This window comes from Sciurus carolinensis, chromosome 19 (genome assembly GCF_902686445.1).
Source record: "Sciurus carolinensis chromosome 19, mSciCar1.2, whole genome shotgun sequence".
Lineage (NCBI taxonomy): Eukaryota > Metazoa > Chordata > Mammalia > Rodentia > Sciuridae > Sciurus > Sciurus carolinensis.
Window position 1 is genome coordinate 13,862,015 of NC_062231.1, and position 16,792 is coordinate 13,878,806.

Here is a 16,792-nt window from a genome sequence, read left to right on the forward strand (position 1 = left end):
TATTTAGTGGGGACACAAACAGACATGAGAGAATTAAGAGTAAAATGGACTTATAAGGGACCAGCACCCACCCACCCACATCCACCCCTCCTCTGGGGGCCCTGTTCCCTTGTCATTCCAACCACATGATTCTGAAGGAGGTTCCAGTCATACACCCTGCCCTAGAGCAAGCTGGCCAATCAGTGCAAGCCCTTCTCCAACTACTGTAAGTGGTCCAGAGAATGCAGGTGACCCAAGCTTGGTTAATCACAGTCCTTATCTGGGATTTTTTTTTTTTTTTTTTTTTTTTTTTTTTTTTTTTAGAGCCACTGAAAGATGCTCTTAAATGAAAAATGAGATTTTAGAACTGCCTGGAACTGTTTATTGCTACATGGAAAAAGAAAAAGAAAATCTATTGGCAGTGAGAAAGAATAAAGTTGAAAAAGAGTACAGAGATGACAAAGTTGGTCTTGTCATGAAATCCCCCTGTCTAGAATCCTAGAGCACAGAAATCTACGGCCTAGTTCCATGAAGCAATAAATTATTATTTTATGCAAAACTAGGTGGAGTTTTGAGTTTTGTTATTTGTAACAAGGGTCTAGATTGCTACAAAAAGCTTTTTACTAAAGATTATTGCTATGATGATTAATTAAGCAGATGCAAGTAAGCATGCTCTAAAAAAAAAAACAAGGTGCCAATGATTACATGCAATATAGTTATTAGTGGCAGATGGCCCTAGAAGCCAAGGCAGGAGAATCTCAAGTTCAAGGCCAAACTCAACAAGTTAGCAATGCCCTCAGTAACTTAGTGAGACCTTATCTCAAAATAAACAATAAGAAGGGCCGAGGAAGTAGCTCAGTGATAAAGCACCATTCCATTCAATCCCTAGTACAAAAAAAAAAAAAAAGAAAAAAAGAAAAGAAAAGAAAAAAGGAAAACATCACTGACCTGTTGGGAATCTTAGAAACTTTCTATTATGAAGACATGTAGAGGTGCAAGGAATCATGTGATGCCTCTCACAGTGCCCCCTCACTGGCCCCCAAAACCACCAGCCCACAGCCCAGTCCTGGTGGGCAATGTCTTAGCTGCTCCTGGAACACACCTGGTTCACCTTGGTTGTTCCCTGGTTCCAAGACTGAACAGTCCCCCAACCAACCGTATTCAGACGTTAGGCCCTGGCAATGCGATGGAATCTTATAGGAGGAAGTTACAGGTCAGAGATTCATAAACTCAGCCTTGTCAAGCTTGTGCTCTGTCCAGATACGGTGACCTGATGTGCATTTCGGTCTTTTTAAGGCTCATGTGTGATGTCTTAACATTATCCTCGGATGGATATGTTGCTATCGAAGGCAGTAATTTAAGAAAACCCTGTTAGTGCTGAAAGTAAAGCAGCTACAAAGAAGTATTTTGGGTGCCGACACCAAGTTTCCTCTATAGACTGAAGGAATTTCCTTTTTTTTTTTATATCTCATTTAAAAAATACATTTTGGTCTTACAGAGAAATAGTTCTCTGGCATAGGTAATCTGTACGTGGGACCCTGTACCCCAAAACTTAACACCCCAAAAACTTAAGTTGAGCAACACTTATCTCACTTCTGTTAACTTTGAAATAAAGTTTTTATGTTTTTAGAGTTCTCCTGAGAAAAGTAATAGGTGAATAACTAGTGACAATATTATTATTAATGGCATAATTAATACTATTAATGACAATGATATAATTATATAATTCCTTGTAGATTTTTATTTTCAAACTATTTTAATCAACCTGTTCAATTTCATTGAAATAGTCTCAGAACTGAAAACTTGGGTTAATTTAGGGTGTGCACAGGAATCAAAACCACGAAATCCAGGCATTAAAGACTTATTCTATCATTATCACAGAAAGTTAGGTTGGGAAGGATTTGGTGATTTCTAATTGGACTGAGTCAGGCTTTCTGGTGCAGGTGTGGTCTAAATATTGATGTTTTTAAAAAAGGCTTCCAGACCTTTCTGAATGGAAGCCAGGCCAGAGAAACACTGCTCTAAAGCCAGTCAATACTTCTGTTTAGTGAAGAAGGACATGGAAGCCAGAGGTGTGGGACTCTGACCAAGTCGCACAGCTCACCTGGGATTGGGATAGACTGTGGGGCTCCATCATATTTTGCGAGTGACAAACTAGGTCATTCTGTTGTGCTTTCTTTTAACAGGATCTACAGAAGTAGAACATACAAAAACTTTTAGAGATGAAGTAGAGAAATAAACCATCAGGGAAGAGGAATCTAAGTAAACAATAAGACTTAAGAAGTTTAACCTCACTGATGATCAGGAAAATGCAGATCAAAAGCCTAACGAGATAATGTTATATACTCAACAGGTCGGCAAGAACCTAAACGTGATGGTAGCAAGATCTTGGCAAGGATACAGAGCCACTGAAACTCCCATATACTACTGTAATCATTTCAATTGGTAAAAATACTCCAGAAGACAGTTCACAATGATCTAAACAAGTCGAAGACCAACAATTCTCAATCCAGGTAAATAAACAGCGCAGCTCAGTAGCAACAGGACAACACTGTCCAGTGAATTTATCAATTCACTTCTCTGATCCTTAACACCTGTGTCATCAAAAGGTGGGTACAGAGATGCCAAGTTTATTGATAAAGAAATCGCATTGGTTATTTTACCTCTTAGCACTTTGCGTCAGGGATCTCAGATGCTCTCCTTCCATGGGACATTCTGGAATCCCTTCTCTAGTTCTCCTTTCTTACACCTGGAGTTCCAAACTCCAAGGACTACCTCCAAACCCGGCTCTCTCCTGGAGCCCTCTCCTCACCTGACTCCCTGAGATCCTGCAGAAGTGCCTGCACCACAAGTAGGACTCCACATATGCCCAGCCTGCAGTTTCTGTTACTTTTCCATCTTACCTCCCCTCTACACATGCCAGGCTTCTGAAGGGCTGGCTTCTAAATCTTTGGTTCCCATAGTGTAATGAACACAGCAAAAGGTCGATAAGTATTGGTTGGCTGATAGAAGCTGTGATAAAATATCAACAATATTTAAAAAACATACACACCTTAGGAGATTTCACATTGCCTCCCACCCTGATTCCCCACAGCTAACTGAGAAGAAAGATGGATTAAAACTAAGATCTTAGAACCACAGGTCAATTTAATTTTACAGTCTCAAAATATGGAACCCCCCCAAATTCAACACATAGCAGCTGTTAGGCTTGCAAGAGAGAAGGGTCAGCTGTAAAAATACAGCCTCTAGAAGAACACTCACAGGGCAAACTGTAGGAACACCTCCAGGGGATCCCTCCACCATCGATACACAACCAGGAAGCTGGGCTCAGTTGTGCCCTGGGCCAGAGACTCTCTGCCTATCCCCAAATTCCCTTAGTTTTCACTTTCTCACTCATAGATTCCATCTTGAAAAACTCCTCCAACCCACTCACTGATCTCACTGTCTTAATAATTCAAAGGCACATGTAACCGTCCATCAGAGCTTCTGACTCAGTCAAGGAAATCAATGTTCCTTTTCACCTCTGAATCAACAGAAATGGATGTAAAACAAAACAAAGCAGTCTCAATGGTCAATGTAATCTTCTCGTCTCTTCAAAGTTTTGTTTCTATTTGGCTTTTCCAAGTACTGAAAATAGTCTTCACAGATCTATTCCTATCTTCTCAAAAACATGAGACACTGGGTTTGAATGAGCAAGAGGCAGTGCTCAGGAATGGCTGTCTCCTAGGGCTGTCCTGATCAGACCAGCATGCCCTGGTGGTCCCTGGAGAGACCTGCTGGAGCAGCAGGACCTCTGCTGAAGGGTACCTCCAGGATCTTGGCTCCACCTTCAGAGGGGAGGGACAGGGTATCAAGGGAGTTGAAAAGATACACTTGAGTTTATCTATACTAGGTGGTTAAACATCATAAAAATATTTTAAGTACAAAGTTCCCAAGTAAAGGAAAAAAGCAAATGGCTAAAAATTCTGTGAATTATGGGGAAAATCTAGACATGTACGGGATTTTATGTGGTATTATGGAATCAGTTCCTTGTTCTATGATAATGGTATACACATTCTTAGCAGATTCATGATACAAAGGGTAAGGTGTCACCATGTACAGAACGGGCTTTCCGATAAAGAGAAAATATGTAGGAGAATGAGTGAGTGAGCAGAGAGTAACAATGAGATAAACCAAGTGTGGTGAAATGTTAATTGTTGAATCCAGGTAGAAAAGCAAAGAAAACTCCGTGGTAAAAGGGAAATTTAAAAAATTGGGGGGCTGGGGAGATAGCTCAGTCGGTAGAGTGCTTGCCTTGCAAGTACAAGGCCCTGGGTTCGATCCCCAGCACAAAAAAAAAAAAAAAAAAAAAAAAAAAAAAATTGAGAATCAGGGGTGGGGCTGTAGCTTGCCTAGCAGGCATGAGGTACTGGGCTGGATCCTCAGCACTACTGACATACGTATGTAAATAAATACATACATACATACATACATAAATGGTATTGTACCCATTTACAACTGGAAAAAATATTTTTTTTAAAAATTGAGACCCAAGTTGGGAGCTGCATCTTTGAAACACTTGTAGAAACTTAACAAAAGTAGGCCACAAAGTGCTCCCTTCTTCCCTAACCCCTCTCTCTACTTGTTGCTGTAACTGACATCTTGATTCTGCCCCCTCCCAGAAAACACCCAACACTTGCATTTAGCCAGTGGGCCCCTTCCATGCTGCTGCTGAGGTATGCGGAGACCAGTGCTTTGAAGGTTGAAGTACAACAAAAATGGAAGAGATTATTGTCATGAGCTACGCAAAATCCATTCCTACAAGCTGTGAGTGCATGTTCTTCCACAGTGAGTCAGACAGAAAATGAACACTGCAAGCAGACAGAGCCAGAAAGAGAAGACAGGAAGGCCCAACCACACGCGTAAGGGCTGTATGGTTGCTTGCTTTTAAAACATCTTTACTGAGTCACAATCCACATACCAAATTAATTCATCCATTGAAAGTGTATGATTCAACGGTTATAATGTGTTCACAGTTGTGCAACCAACACCACTGTCTAAAATTAGAACATTTCATGGCCTCTATGAGGAACCCTTACCAAGTAGTCACTCCTCATTTTGTCCCCAAGCCCCTATAACCAACCACGTTCTACCTTTTGACTTTACAGATTTTAAAATTCTAGGCATTTCATACAAATGAAATTATTGAATATATGGCCTGTCATAATTGGCTTTTTTCGCATAATGCTTTCAAGGTGCATCCATACTAGGGCAAGTATCAGTAATTTTTTTTTTAACTTTTTATTGCCAATGATATTCTACTACTATTCCAGTGTAATGTCCACCTTTTTTTATTCATGTATCAGTTGATGGGCATCTGGGTTGTTTCTAATTTCCTACTCCTATGCATAATAGTGTTATAAGCATTTGTGTATAATTTTTTAATTTAAATTGAATTTAACTAATACATAAAACCTAAGAATTGGGGCTGGGGTTGTAGCTCAGTGGTAGAGAGCTTGCCTGGCATGTGTAAGGCACTGGGTTCAGTTCTCAGCATCACATATAAATAAATAAAACATAAGAATTGTACATATTAATGGGGTAACAGCTGATATTTTGATACATGCATTGTGTAAAGTTCAAATCAGGTTAAACATATATATGTCCTTGAACACTTTTTTATCACTGCTTTAGGATGAAAACATTCAAAATTCTTTCTTCTAGTTTCTTGAATTGTATGAGTCTTTGTGTGCACAAGTTTTTGCTTCTCTTGGCTATATATCTAGGAATGGCATTCTTGGGCCATCTGGTAATTATGTGTTTAACTTTTTTTCAAAAACCTGCTAAACAGTTTCTAAAGTGGCTGAAGTATTTTACACTCCCACCAGTAATATATGAGAGTTCCAATTTCTCTCCAACTTTGTCGACACTTGTTATTGTCTTTTATTTTAGTCATCTTAATGGGTATAAAGTGGCATCTTTTAGTATTGTGTTTTGTTTTTTGTTACTGGGGATTAAACCCAAGAAAAAGTCACATCCCCAGTCCTTGTCATTTTGAGGTTGTGTCTCACTAAGCTGCTGAGGCTGGCCTCAAACTTATGATTCTCCTGCCTTAGCCTCCTGAGTTGCTGGATTATAGGTACGCACCACTGGTTTCTCAGTGGTTTTGATTTGCCTTTCTCTGATGGCTAATGATGCTGAGCACCATCTCATGTAATTACTGAACATTCAAATATTTTCTTTGGAGAAATGCATATTTAAATTATATTACTTAAGCTATATGTCTTTTTTAGCACCAAATTATAAGAATTCCCTATATACTCTGAATATCAGTCCCTTAACAGATATGACTTATATAAAGCTATTTTCTCCCATTCTGTGACTTAGTTTTTCATTTTCTTCCTAAGTATCTTGTGCACAAAAGACTTAAATTTTGATATGGTCCAATTTATATTTTTTTTTCCCTTTTGTTAGGTGCTTTCTTGGTTTAACAGCTCATGGTAATTTGGAGGAATAGAAATTATTAATTCTATTCTGCAAGTGAGTAAAATGAGGTCAATGAGGTTAATCACTCAAAATCTCACCCAAGGGCTACTGCTCAGGGTCCTGCCTAGCACGACCTACACCATACACGAGCTGGGATATGAACTCAGACTTCCTGATCAGGCCACAGCTCAGGCTGCTCACATGCACCCTGAGATTATCATACTGTATAGTTGTTTGTTAAAGAAATTCCTTAGATAGTAAATGTGTAGCATTCTAAGGATGCTGCCAATACTTAAAATCAGGGAGCTCTGGAACTCAACTTCAGAAGTTGTGCTGAAGGGTAAGGAGTGGCTTGTTTTATGAATATATTTAACTATGACTAGGGTCAACCTGACTCTATGAAGAAGTCAAAAGTCCTGGGCACAAAGTCTGAAATATGAGCTAAGTTATTAGGCTGGACTATATCATTCTAGATTTATACATACCTCTATTCACCAATTAATACAAAGTTACGAGAAATGTTCTGTTAAGGCCCAAAGTAGACCGAAATCTCAAAAGACTGTGTTCAAAAATGTTTCCAACAATGGCAGTCAGATAAAATAGATACCAGAAGACATTTATTTATGAGATGCATTAACAGGTAGTAACTTTGATGTATTTTAAAGCATCTTGATTTAAAAACTGAACCATCTGTTTATTTCTTTGTTATACCTGGTATATTCAACATACGGTTCAACCTTCTTGTTTGAGGTGGTGAAACAGATGTACAAACCATGTGATTTTATTCATCCAAGGTCACTCATGAGAACACTAGCAGAACCAGGACTAAAATTCATGGAGGACTCAATTCCTGGGTTCTATTTTTTAATCTCTGCTTTGCTTTCAGCATTTATGATTTCCCCCTTCTCTCTCCCATAGGCCTCCAAGTGGATTATGCCAGCCAAGACTTGTTTTGAGGGGTGGGGAGCTCTTCCCAGACTTCACTGTCTATTCTCCAACTGGATCCTTCCCTAATACCAACTTATCTAAACATCTCAAATCCCTGTAGATAACTCTGACAGCAAGAGGGACACATTTTATAAAGGGAGTTCTGAATGAGATACTGCCAAGCTTTAGTTCAAAAACCAGGCTCTAGTTTCCAACCTAAGAAATAAATGGCTTTCTGCCTGCTGTTTCTGCCTCTCCTCCCTTCACTTAGGAGCAAGGGCCAAGGCTGTGTCTTGAGGGATTGCTTCATAAGAAAAAATCAAGGCAGGGCGGAGTCCCAGGATGGGCCAGCACAGGTTGGAAGAGAGTTGCAGAGGACTCTGGGAAAAGAGAACTGGACTCGTGAACAGGCGAGGTCAGCTCCCAGAGCGCTCTCTCTCCATTGGAAACAGGTCTGAGTGCTGACACGGGGTTTCCCACAGTTCTACTGGCCTCCAAAGGCATATTTGTCATCGGAGGTTCTTGATGAAGCTGTACATAAATATCTGACTGTTATTAAACACAAAACAAAACAAAAAAAATTCCACAGGAACCAAATCAAAACCAGCTGTGAGGGGGAGAGGCCAAAAACTCAGTGTAAGTGCAAAAGGCCCAGCAGAAACACTTGTTAATTGTGTTATTTACTTTGCTGAATAGTAAACTGCTGTGCCAACGAAGTCCTATCACATGACTCTAATGTTTTTCATATGACTTTCTTGCTATGAGAGAAATGGACATTCTATTTTCTAGAATTCTGAATTTTGTAGGATGAGTCAGAATCTGAATTTTAGTTCATGATGAACCCATCGGTTCAGTTCTGTTCCTTTCTGTCAGCCTGAATATGATTTTACAGCCTATGTTACCGTTGCTGCTAAACTTTCTTTTTAAATGATTGCTTATTAATCCTTACATATGCAGAACAAAATTTTGGTTACAAAAAACTGAACAAAAATGCAAATTAACGTTTGTCATAAATAAAACCCTGAAATCACAACTGTAATATACAATATCAAATGCTGATAATATTGTCAAGGCAAGGAAATAAAATATAGCCTAAATTAATCCTGGAATCATGGAACTTGAAGACTTTCAACAATGAGGGTGAAGGATTTAAGAGAAATTGAGCTATGGGAATTTGAATTTGGGAATTTTAAATTCTCAAGGATATTCCAATATGGCTCCTATTATTAACTCTCTAATAAATCAGTCTTTTCTCTAAAGCCAGATTAGGTTGGAAAATATTTTAGTATTTCTCACAGCACAATGGTGAACCCACAGATGGAACAAAGAAAATACGTGCAAACTGACATTTCATCCACAGGGTGAGAAATAACCCTAGGAGGGTAAGTCAGCACATTTTGTGAAACATGGCTAAGGCATTCACATGTTTGATTTAGACCTTCTTCAACCGACGCAGCAATTTAAAAAAAAATTGGCAAACTCCTGAACAGTTATGACTTGAACATCTTACTGTTTAACATTTTAAGGCCATTTTTTAGGCGCCAAATAAGATAAAGAGAGATGGAGAAAGAATAAGAAATCAGAGCCAATCCATAAAGACCCAAAACCATTCTCATTAAGGGCCTTGGAAATAAAGGTAAAGAATTATCTAATTTACCTGGCAACATTTTAAGAGGGTGGGGGATTGAGTGGAGCCCTTCCTCTACAGGGTCTTCTAATGCCTCATGAGTTATAATTTGGCAACCAGACAGGTTACAGACAAAGAATACAGATGCCTGTCTGAGGTCCCTTCGTTATGAACTCTAGCATTGGCAAAGGCAAATGGCTCTGTGATGAGTGTATTTAAATTTTTCAACATGTAACCTGAGATAACATTAATCTCATTTAAACCACACATATTTCTCATTTAAACTTATATAAAATTATACCCTAGGTTTTATAGCCTCTCCTCTTTGTGCTAAACAGAAGATAATTTTCCTTTTTCTGGCAGATTTAACAGTCCTTAACTTCCCTCCAGCTTCCCACTTCATCCTTCTACAATGCCACCAGTTGTTCTTACTCACTCCATTACCTTAAAATCATCCCTACCTGAGATGATTTCTGATACTATGTTTATATACATATAACATATACATACATATACTTATATGTATAACATATGTATATATACATTTTTTAATTTAAACAAGGTATACAATGATATTGTCACATATAACTATCTGGTTGAATCTTTTGCAATTCTAATGCTGGTGCTTATATAAATAAGTTGGAGCTTTTCTGTATGGAGGGTAGATTTCTGTGGTTTGTTTTTTGGTACTGGGAATTTAACCCAGGGCATTTTACCACTGAGCCACATCCCTAGACCTTTTTACTTTTTATTTTGGGACAGAATCTCACTAAATTGCTGAGGGTCTCCCTAAGTTGCTGAGTTGGCCTTAAACTTGCAAACCTCCTCTCTCAGTCACCCCAGTTGCTGGGATTATAGGTGTGCACCACCATGCCTAGCCAACTTCTGTACTTTCATCACTGAATATATGTCAAGGCACTGGAAATCAAGTACATAAATCAAAACACTACCTTTACATAGATAGGTTTATTTTTTGATATATATTTATTTTGCTTACAAGCACACACATTTTTCATAGTAATATAAAATGATATAGGTAGGACAATGATTTTTATTGCTATTAAGTCCTCCAGTAAGACTGTATTTTCTGTGTTAAGCCCATCTCTTAAAACAGTCCTGTTTAGAGCTGTTAAAGAAAATAATAATTTTTTTCTATTGCAAGGGGTTACAAACCCAAATACCTATAAGTGTCATCAACTGCACAGCAGCAAATAAATGGAAAATATTCCAAGAATAGCTCTGGGCAAAAAACTAACAAGTGTGCCAGTCTCCAGGAAGGGAACAGGGGACTGAGATAGTTGTAGAATGAAGAGTTTTTTTTTTTTTTTTTTTTTGGTAGTTGTGTGTGTACTTTGTTGGAAGTCCAATGCCAGACCTAGTGCCTGCTAAGCAAGCACAATACCACGGAGCCACACCCCAGCCCTTCACAGAAGATGTTTTACATCTTCAGACTGTATCAAGTGCATTAGTGATCTATAAAATGTCATTCTCAGCTCTAGCTGAGCATCACTATGAAGGAATGTGGGACTATAGTTGCCAGATCTGATTTTTTCAAAGAAGTTGAAATGGGAAAATCCAGACTTTTATGTAAAACTCGTGATTTTCCAGTGTTGGCTGTGTTCAGCATTTAACACACAGGGCAGGCCAAAAACACCAGTACTACAAGCCACATCTGGCTCATAGGCCAACTAGTTTATCATCTCTAAAATCTGATGTGTGGCTTATGATTTCAGAACAATAAATATAACTTAATGGTGGAATATTCAAAAAGAAAACTCAGGCTTGTAGATGAAACCATGCCCCTCCTGACCCACCACCCATTAAGTCACCATTGCTCTCTTAAATTTCCCCTTCTTTTGTAAATTTCCAAAAAGGCTATTAACATTTGACCAATGAAAAAACAAAACACAACAGGTTCAATCAATGAATCTGACCATTATCCTTGTATGTGCTCTGTTTAGTAGAGTGAAAAGTGGTTCAATTTCAAGTTGCAATTTTTCCAGCCAACCAAAGAGAAATATATAAACTATTTCTAGCTGGGTGGCAAAACTCCCCCGGCCATCTCATCAAGTGATTGCATGTTTGCACGGATCTCTGTTACTTCTCCCACACCAACAGGCAGGATGGCACTGCTCAAAAGACAAAATAGTGGCCACAATCCACATGTTCTGAGCCTTGTTTGGGATCTCAATCACAGCCCTGGGAGAAAATGTCAGAGTCACTCAAAGTCCCACAAAGATGCCATTCATCTCCTGAAACTGAAGAGAAGAGATTCCCTAGGGTTCTAACCACTGACCATTAGTGGAAGAATGTGTCTGTTTAATGCCCACATGACACCAAAGCAAGTTAAAGAAGAATAAGTTTCCATTCTAAGTCTAGCACTGTACGTGTGCTGGCTCCATTCCCTGGAGTATCTGAAAATATCACCTTTATCCACTTAAAGCTCTAAGGAGTTCCACTCTGCTATTTCCACATGGTTTCCTATACTCAGTGCCAGCTTCACTCCTCCTAACAGCAACCTTTTCACATTTGGCTGGTCCAGTATTGGGCCTGGCCATCTACTTACTGACCACTTGGAGCGTTCCCCAGGGGTGAGGATACACAACCTGTTGTGGGGAATTTTCCAGCAAACAGGACTAATAGCAACTCAGCACCTGTACCACTTCTGCAGACACAGGAAGTCAATGTTTTCCTTATGCAACTTGTAGAAATGCTGTGACAGGCCCCATTTCTCCTAACAGCGTCTTAACCCAGGTGCTGAAGGGGGAAAATGCTGGTTTAGGAGATGTTGATCTCACTTAGTCACCCATTTTGAGGAACTGTACATTTTTCCTAGTGACCCGAATAGCTCCATCACCGTACAGCACTCCATTTTCTAAGAACACCAAACATATGGAAAAAAAACAAAATGATAAGCTATTTTTTAAACTCAGTCTTGGGGGGGTGGGTTGCAATGATCCGGGAAATAAAGAGCTGTAAAATATTCTAGCTGAGAAACAAATCATGACTCCCCCTGGTTGTGATAGGGGAAGCCATTTTATAGTAGCATTTAGTGCCTAAGATGACTGACCAAATTTTGACATACAAGCCAGGTGTGTTGTTTCTAAAGACCATGGCAAAGCCCACCATCTTTGCTAACTTGCATTTTGATGCACAGACATTGGATGCTCTCCAATGGCCACACTCATGCACATCTTCAGTATGGACGAGAGGTACATACAAATCAATAACCTGTACTTTATCATTAATTTTGTGCATTAGGCAGCAAATGGACAGTGCACACACCATTGTCAGTGAATGCTGAAGATTCTCATAACTAGCAGACTCACTTAGTGATATGAGCTCTCAGAAAAAAGGTCAAAATTAATTGCCTTCTACCTTTTTCCATAAAGGCAAATATCAAATAGGTTTCAAATACCATTCCTCAGCATAGAAAGCTTGTTTTGTTCTTACCTCGGCAGCTTGGGTCTCTTGATGTAGCAATGTGAGACCAGTCAAGTCTTCTAAGAAGGAATGTGAAGAATTAAACACCTTCGCTAGGAAATTAAATCCCTCTCGTTCGTACTGATCAAGAACCTGTAAAAAATAATTGTATTTTTAGAAAGGGAGTTGCAGATTTTAAATGCATATTAGAAGACTTTCATTTCTAACAAGCACTTTTTATGTTTGTATCTGAAATGTCCCCCTGAATCTTATGTATCAAAGGCTTGCTTAATACATGAGAGGTGGCAATGTCCAGAGGAGGGGCCCTCGGGATATGACTGGATCATGAGGGTTCTAACCTCATCAGTGGATTAATCTATTGATGAATTAACAGCTTTAATAGGTTATTGGGAGTGGTGATAAGTTTAGGAGGTGGGGCCTCCTTGGAGGAAGTAGGTCACACAGGCCCTTGAAAGGTATATTTTGTTTGCATCCCCTTAATTTTTCTCCTTTCTGCTTCTGGCTGCCATGAGAGAGGCTCTGTACCATGATGGTACACCTTACCATAGGCCCCCAAACAGCAGAACCAAGTGAATGACCTCTGACCCCATGAGTCAAAATAAATCTTTCCTCCTTTTTTGGCAGTGGGGGATGGTGGTACTGGGCACTGAACCTAGGGGCACTATGCCACTGAGCTATAGCCTCAGTCCTTTTCATTTTTTATTGTGAGATAGGATCTTGATAGGTTGCTGAGGCTGTCCTCAAACTTGCAATCCTCTCGTCTTAGCCTCCTGAGCTGCTGGGAGCTTAGGCATGTGCCACTGTGCCCAGCTGCTTTTCTTCCTTATAAATTGTTTTTCTAAGGTATTTGGGCACATTGATGGAAAGCTGACTAACAAACTTATCAGAAGTGAAACTAAAAGGAAAATTTAGAAAAATCATCTCTAAAAGAGATAATGAGGCAACCCGGTGGGCAAAAAACTGGGTGAGCTTAGTATTTATCACTTTTATCCTTCTTAGAATATCAATATCATTTTCCAGTTCAGATCCCAATTTTTCCCAAATAAAATTTCATGTAAATTCACCAAAAACTCTAGAAGACTCCAGATTAGTGATTCTAAAGTTCATTCGATAGAAAAGAAATACCAGATGGAGGAAGAGTCAAGAAAAAGAAATTTAAAGGATCACAGGAAAGGGAGGGACAAAATGATTTTGTCACAAATGTGACATACCAGCTAACCAAATGTATTTTTAAACCTACCCAAAATGAAAAAATGAAAAACACAGAAAATACCAAGTGCTGACAAAGATGCAAAACAGCCAGGACTCTCACAGAAGTGTAAAATGAAACAAATCACTTTAGAAGTTTAACACACTATAATCCAGCAATTCTACTCATACACTAAACAAAAATGCATACATATGTGCATCAGAAGACATAAGTGCAAGTGTCCATAGCAGCACTATTCACGATAGTCCCAAACTAGAAACCACTTAAGCGTACGCTCACAGTAAAATAAATAATGAGTTGTGGAATCATAATAAAAAATAAGAAGATAAAAGGTCAATAGACTTGCTAAGAGAACAATGAGCAAAGTAACGAGTTCTTAGAAACAAAAATGATTGTCACAGTTAGGGATCAATGATCACAGGAACTATAAACTGTAGAAAGCAAATAGCAAATATTCTTTTATTCTATAGGTTTAGGCTTCTTAATATGAAAATATAAAATTCAAAATGCTTCAAAATTCAAAATTTTTTGAGTGTTGACATGATACAACGGAAAATTCCACACCTGACCTCAAGCAGTAAATCTGTCATAACAAAGGTACAGCAAAAATACTGTATAAAGTTACCTTTAGACTGTATGCATAGGTATATAGGAAACATAAATGAATTTTATGAACTCTAAGATATATAAATATTCCAAAATCTGAAACACTTATGGTAGTAAGCATTTCTGATACTCAACCTAAGATACTTGAATCCTTAAAACCATGTGCATATATTACTTAAATAGTATGGAAATTTTATATTCAGTATCAGAGAAAGGGTTCCAAAGAGGCAGAGGAGAAAATCCTGAGACACTGATGAAGAGGTTGGCCGCTCTCCCCAAGGCACAGGCAGTGAGGTCAGGGTGAGCAAAGGTGCTATCGTGAAAAAAGTCAGGGAGGCAGGACATCAGGGACAGAGGAACTCGGATCTCAGCAGCAGGCACAGATCATTTGCTGCCAGAAGAGGATGGGAGGGCCATGGAGCATGTGCGGAATGGGGATGCTATGAGAGGGGAAGCTGAAAGCACATCACTGTGCCAGCAATCTGAGCCCCGACTTAGGACAGAAAAGTATTTGGGAAAAGATGATTAAGAACCCATCAAAGCCCAGACCCTGGGGACTGGCAGGAAAAAGGTAACAGACACAAGACTAGAGATACAGAGGGGCTGGTGAGCACCAGCGAAGGACCAGAGAACAGTCCCAGGCTGGTAAGGAAAGATGACCTGTAGGCAGTGGGATCAGAGGCTGGGAACCCTGGAGAGCTGGAGGGGCAGGGCACCCACGAAGTCAAGTCTCAGGCTGATTAGCCACAGGAAATTAATTGGACAACCAAGGCCTGGATAAAAAGGCATTTAATAAATAATCCCTCAGTAATAATGAGATTCCTTATAAACCAGGATGTTATCTCAGGAAGAATGTACATGAAAATTAAATGACCTTTTTCAAAATGATAAATACTTTGTATTTAATAATCAACTTATTTCTGAGTGAACCCCTAAGCTTGGTAAATAGCTCCTTTATGCCAGAATTCTACTAAAATAAAAGAAGGAATAAGTTTGAAATGGACAAAAACTTAGGGGGAAAAAAAGTGGAATAATTCCAGACATGATACTTTGTTGGACCTCATAAAACTTTCAGATTTGAAGTCCATGTTTCCAAAGATAATTCTGTAATGCCACAAATCTGACAGTGGAAAAACTAACAGAAGGGCAGAACAAAGCACAGGGAATCAGGATGTACAGAAAGTTTAATGCTGAAACATTATTAATAGCATTGGCTGAAAATTATGTGGAAAAACTTAATCCTCTAGGGGCATATTTAATCATACAAGTGTTTTCCAGTATTCTCTTTATGTGCTGTGAAGTTAATCTGTGTTACAACAATAAGCAGCTTATAAAAGGTATGAGGATTTTGCCCCTGCTATAAACACTTTAATCTTCTTAGAGGGGAAAATGTTTAAAACTATCCAAGACACACACACACACACACACACACACACACACACACACACACAGAAAAGATGCTGTTACAATAAATCTGAGCAGCTTGTTGGTGCACTTAAAATACCTTATGTTTCTTAAGTGTCTTAAGTGAATTATATAATACATGGTCCTGAGAACACATATTATGTAATGTACATATTACATCTTATGGGGTTATATTACTCTAAAGAGTTTGCTACATAAAGAAGTTATAATCACTCTTGGAATAAAGATATGGATCCTTTCCTGATCCACAATTTTCCTTCATCTAAAGTTTCATAAGCCTAGGTTTTCTTCATTTATGACATGTACAAACATACACCGCTGGACTAAGATGGAAGAATCTCTCCTTAACCACAACTGTAGTGGTGAGAGCTTCTCTAGCTTGTGCCAGACCCTAGGAGCATCACTTGCTCAGCTTTTGGTGACTCCTTATTCTTTACCACATGAAGACCCATAATCTCCAGCTAGGCATTTAAGACCCTCTATAAACTTCCAATTGGGGGGAAATCTCTGGAAAATATCTTTCATAAGGTCAAAGATCTCCTGACCACACCCATAATGATTTTCATTTTATAAGAAGCAAAAGGGATTCAAAGTTTGTCTTTTTTTTTCTTTTTTTCTGATATGGGGTCTTGTTATACTGCCCAGACTTGGCTCAAACTTATGGAATCAAATGATTCTCCTGCTTCAGCCTTTAGAATAGCTGGGGCCACAGGCATGCACTACCACTCTTGGCCTATATTCTTAAAACAAGGATCCCAGGAAGCAAGCTCTCCATAAAAGAAAAAAAAAAAAAAAATGCTGTGTATTTTCAAAGGGGGAAGCAAACACCGTTTCTATAAACCTCTTGTTCAAAGTCTCTTGTCTTTTGCTCTTGATGCTTGCTCTTGATGATTTATAAATATACATGTGTACATATTCTAAATATTTTATTTGAAGTCATAAGGCAAAAGATTACTTCCCCTAGGCAAATTGCAGAGACAGATGGGTGGATACAGAGTATCATGGGAGGGGGAGCTAAGAGACATTAAAGGCGGAGGCACAGGCTCACTAAAAGACAGAACTCATAAGACCTAGAGTACTACCCCTCCCCCTACACCTTACCACCACAT

General features: G+C 38.9%; 1 protein-coding gene across 2 annotated transcripts in view; it reads right to left on the reverse strand.

Annotated features, from left to right (window-relative positions):
• Positions 1 to 16,792, reverse strand: part of Atg7 (autophagy related 7) — a 241,864-nt gene that overhangs the window by 93,645 nt on the left and 131,427 nt on the right. For both annotated transcript variants that reach the window (XM_047535017.1, XM_047535016.1), the window contains one exon: positions 12,452 to 12,574. In XM_047535017.1, coding sequence (XP_047390973.1) covers positions 12,452 to 12,574 — 123 coding nt within the window. The remainder of the gene's footprint in view (positions 1 to 12,451; positions 12,575 to 16,792) is intronic.